General features: G+C 37.5%; 1 protein-coding gene across 1 annotated transcript; it reads left to right on the forward strand.

Annotated features, from left to right (window-relative positions):
• Nucleotides 1–210: 210 nt before the first annotated feature.
• Nucleotides 211–1,774, forward strand: LOC132405144 (homeobox protein MSX-2). The gene is made up of 2 exons (XM_059989847.1): nt 211–645; nt 1,249–1,774. The coding sequence occupies exons 1-2, from the start codon at nt 270–272 to the stop codon at nt 1,671–1,673; spliced, it is 801 nt and encodes a 266-aa protein (XP_059845830.1). The 5' UTR covers nt 211–269; the 3' UTR covers nt 1,674–1,774.
• Nucleotides 1,775–3,994: the final 2,220 nt, after the last annotated feature.

Consider the following 3,994-nt stretch of genomic DNA (forward strand, 5'->3'; position numbering starts at 1 on the left):
GCGAGTGGCCCATCTGATTAAAGACTAATTTATTTAAAACGATCATTTACTGCTACTGGCACTTTCAACAACCAATCCTGTTGGTCGCTTTGCAGCACCACCCGGCCAGACGTCGTTGATTGGCTGAAAGTTTCGCCCCCTTGTAAAGTTTTGCAACCTTTACTGCAGTTCCATGCCTCCCTGACCCTTTAGTTGTAGAAGTTGCTTAGTTTGGTAAAGGATCACTTTCTCCAGAGTTGTAACTTTTTTATGTCTTTTTATTGCTCGTCATGATGTCTTCGCCACAAGTCTTAACAATGAAGGATAGCAGCGCCTCTGACTCAGACATCCAAAGGGTTGCTGAAAGTGCTTTGAACGATCAAAAAGTCCAAGTGTCGAGTCTTCCCTTTAGTGTGGAAGCACTGATGTCTGATCGGAAGCCTCTCAGAGGTACCATGCCTCCTACGGACGGAGCAGGCGGCAGCGCTTCGCAAAGGAATCCCTCCAAGTCAATGGCCAGGGATTCGCAAAATCCTGTAGAATCGTCCTGCTCACTGGAAGGTTTTATAAAGACTTACGACAGTTCGCCAGTGAAATCTGAAAACTGCAAGGAAGAAGATTGTGTTCCGTGGGGCAAAAATTCAAGTTACTCGCCACCTCCAAATAGTAAGTTTGCTTCTGAATTAGGTATCTACGTGATCTGTGTAACATTTATTTTCTAATACAAAAGTAAACTATTCGCTGTTTTATTGAGCTGAGGTGGATTGTAATTCGGAATACAGAAAAAACTTTTTCCCAATTCGGACGTTTTAAATTCTTAATGGTGATCTTTTTGACTCCAGAGCTCGTAAACACTAGCTGTTTACTTGGGCTGCCGACTGTTCATGATACAGGCTTTGGCACACCGTAAAACTTCGGACTCAACGTATGGGCAAGTTGATAGGCAAAAACGAAATCGTTCACAATACTCTTAATGTTGGGAGTGCCTTTCAGAAGGCACGTTTGAAGAAAGGCTGCTTTAACGCTAGATTTTTTGGGACGGATGTCAGTCGTGTATCACAAGTTTATAATAAAATTTGCAATATAAGCAAGCAGTAGTTCAATCCCAACATAATTAGGTAAATATTCTTTATAGTGTTAAGATCAGAGATATATCGTTTCGGTGCTGGAAATAATTATTACTGTAAATGGCGTAAATTAAATTGTGATCAGTTTATAAATTCCACTGTGGTCATGAATATTGATGAGTCATTCGTTCATTTTTACTAGGACATTTGAGCCCCACTTCTTGCACACTGAGAAAACATAAAACCAACAGGAAACCCCGGACGCCCTTCACCACCTCTCAGCTCCTGGCTCTGGAGCGCAAATTCCGGCAGAAACAGTACCTGTCCATCGCGGAGAGAGCAGAGTTCTCCAGCTCCCTCAACCTCACAGAAACGCAGGTTAAAATCTGGTTTCAAAATCGCAGGGCCAAAGCAAAGAGACTGCAAGAAGCCGAACTGGAAAAGTTCAAAATGGCAGCGAAACCCATGTTACCCCCAGGGTTGAGTCTGACTTTTCCAATGAATTCCCCAATGCACGGAGCTTCACTTTATGGACATACGTATCCTTTCCATAGACCTATGCTCCCAGTCCCACCTGTAGGACTTTATGCCACCCCTATCGGATACAGCATGTACCATTTATCTTGAGAAGAAAATCAGTATAAAAGACTCAAAACTTCGAAATATATTTGAAACGATGCCAGCGCTTTTAACATTGTTTTGATTGCTATCCCTTTGAAAGGGATGCTATGTACTATTTTATATATATATGGAGATTTATTATTTCTTATATTCATTATATTTGTGAATAAATTAATTGTTGAATATTATACTGCACTGGTCCATCTAGTTTTCATTATTACGTCCCTGATACATGAGCATTAAGTGCATCTAAAACAAACACACACTGTGGAGACAACGTGCTTAAATTGGTATTTATGGAGAAAAGTAACTGATTGTATTCATGTTAAATTCACAGGATTAGACACAATTATTCCGCGGTAAATCTTTGTAGTATTAAATATTTTGCAATCTTGTTATAAACACTACTTGAAACAGGCTTTGATAGAAAAAGGGTTTATTTTCCATATTTAGGGATTCATATCCACTCTCCTGCCCACAAAGTACTGACAAACCTTTTAAGTGTTGTTTTTTCCCTTCCTGTAAAAGCCAGGGAAACTTTTTATATATTAGTGTCAAGTTTAAGATAATGCTATTTCCCCTACTTGGCATCTATGTTTCAACATGATATAATGCAGGGTTTAGCATTTCAAAGTTCACTTGAATCAAATGCTGGTTGAATCTGACTAGATTAATGAACCAGATAGCTAACATAATGAAAACCTGATGAGGTGACATCTTGAATATTGCTTTCTAATGCACATGGTACACTTGAACTTAAAATTCTATCCTATATAATTTGTTCAGGGACTAGTCTACAAGGGAAAAAATCAGTTTGTTGCTAGCCAGTGTAAACACGGAGCTCAACATCAGTTTGCATCTATTTCATTTCACATGTAATTTAACTTACGGTGTTTAGCAGTAAATTGTGTATTTCCAAAGGTCAGACAATTCCAACTTTATTCAACCACAAGATGTTTTCCACACCCTGCTAATACCATGTTTTTTTAAATTCCCTTCAGTCTGCTAAGTCATCTCAGACAAATTAGATGATTTTCACCAGACTTTGTTTCCAACTATAAACATATTAAGATTTTAGTTTGTACAAATACAATTGGTGCATCTCATCTTGGAAAATGTGGGTCTTGCTTTTCTTTGTATAACTAGCAAATTTTATATATCTTTTTATGGGGACTATCAATACATTTTATACTGTGCATCAAAAGTTAAAAGAAATTCATTGCTAAATGACAGCCTTCCTCAAGTCAAGGCTCACTTCTATTGCATAAATTTACTATATGGTTTCTACACAATGCACTTCGTCCATATATTTCACTATAAGCATTGTGCTTGTGTAGAAACCTACACAAGGAGCTACACTAGCCTGAAGAAGCATCTTGATCTGAAATATTCACTGCCTGACCACAGATGCTGCTTGACCACCAGCATACCTACTTATTGTATGGTTTTATTCATTTGGCCAAACGTGTTAAAATAGAAAATAACTATTCAACATATGAACATTAAGAGTACTTTGGAAAAAAAACACCTGAAAGGTATGTGTGAATGTAGTAATAGGTTTCAAAACTAACTTTGACTTGGGAATTATTAGCAATAAGATAGAAATCACTACAAAATTAAATGTTATGATAATTAAATACTCATATATTAAAAACCATTTACTAACTAATAAGAAGTAATGTTTTGCAAAATGAAGTAAACAACATCCAGTGCCGTCTGTCAGTGGAATTGATTGCCTTTGAAGTCACACCTCATAATTTAGAAAATTGAGAAAATAATTTTATTTGCATTGGGAGCATGGAATTGCATGAGAAAAGGAATGCTATTATTTTATTCAAGTTGATTGCTTTGGCTCCACTCTGGCTGTAGCTGGGGGCAAAGTAGAGCACCATACAGACATACTTTATTAGGTTCCTGTAACTCTTGAAAGGCCTTTTTATACTTTGATTTTGTCTATTGCTTTAAAAGGGTTCTACTCTGTAATTACTGTGCAATATGAAAAGCATTATTTTAACTTTGCACTATTTCCACAGGCAGCATACCAATTAAGCATGTTTAATTACTGAAACCGGACAAACGCAAGGAAAGAGAATTCTGTTTTAAACCCAGTTTTCACGGGTGGGTGCACTAATTAATACAGTGTCTGCCACTCCTGTGGATTTTTAATATTAAAAGACGATAGGGCGGAAGGTATTTAGAGGCAAACTCCTGCCGAAGTTTTTTTTATATGATTTGGTTCATGCTGGTGGAACTCTCCAAGAGCCTTGTGTTTAAGCGTTCCTTTTGATGTAGCAGTTCTATTTAAGAATGTGTTCGCGGTTATCAAT

The sequence above is a fragment of the Hypanus sabinus genome, chromosome 15 (genome assembly GCF_030144855.1).
Source record: "Hypanus sabinus isolate sHypSab1 chromosome 15, sHypSab1.hap1, whole genome shotgun sequence".
Lineage (NCBI taxonomy): Eukaryota > Metazoa > Chordata > Chondrichthyes > Myliobatiformes > Dasyatidae > Hypanus > Hypanus sabinus.

Bases quoted from the DNA above. Each gene is read 5' to 3' on its own strand.
- LOC132405144 (XM_059989847.1), top strand. From the start codon at position 270: ATGATGTCTTCGCCACAAGTCTTAACAATGAAGGATAGCAGCGCCTCT. The intron at 646-1,248 runs GTAAGTTTGCTT...CATTTTTACTAG, and splicing joins TTACTCGCCACCTCCAAATA to GACATTTGAGCCCCACTTCT.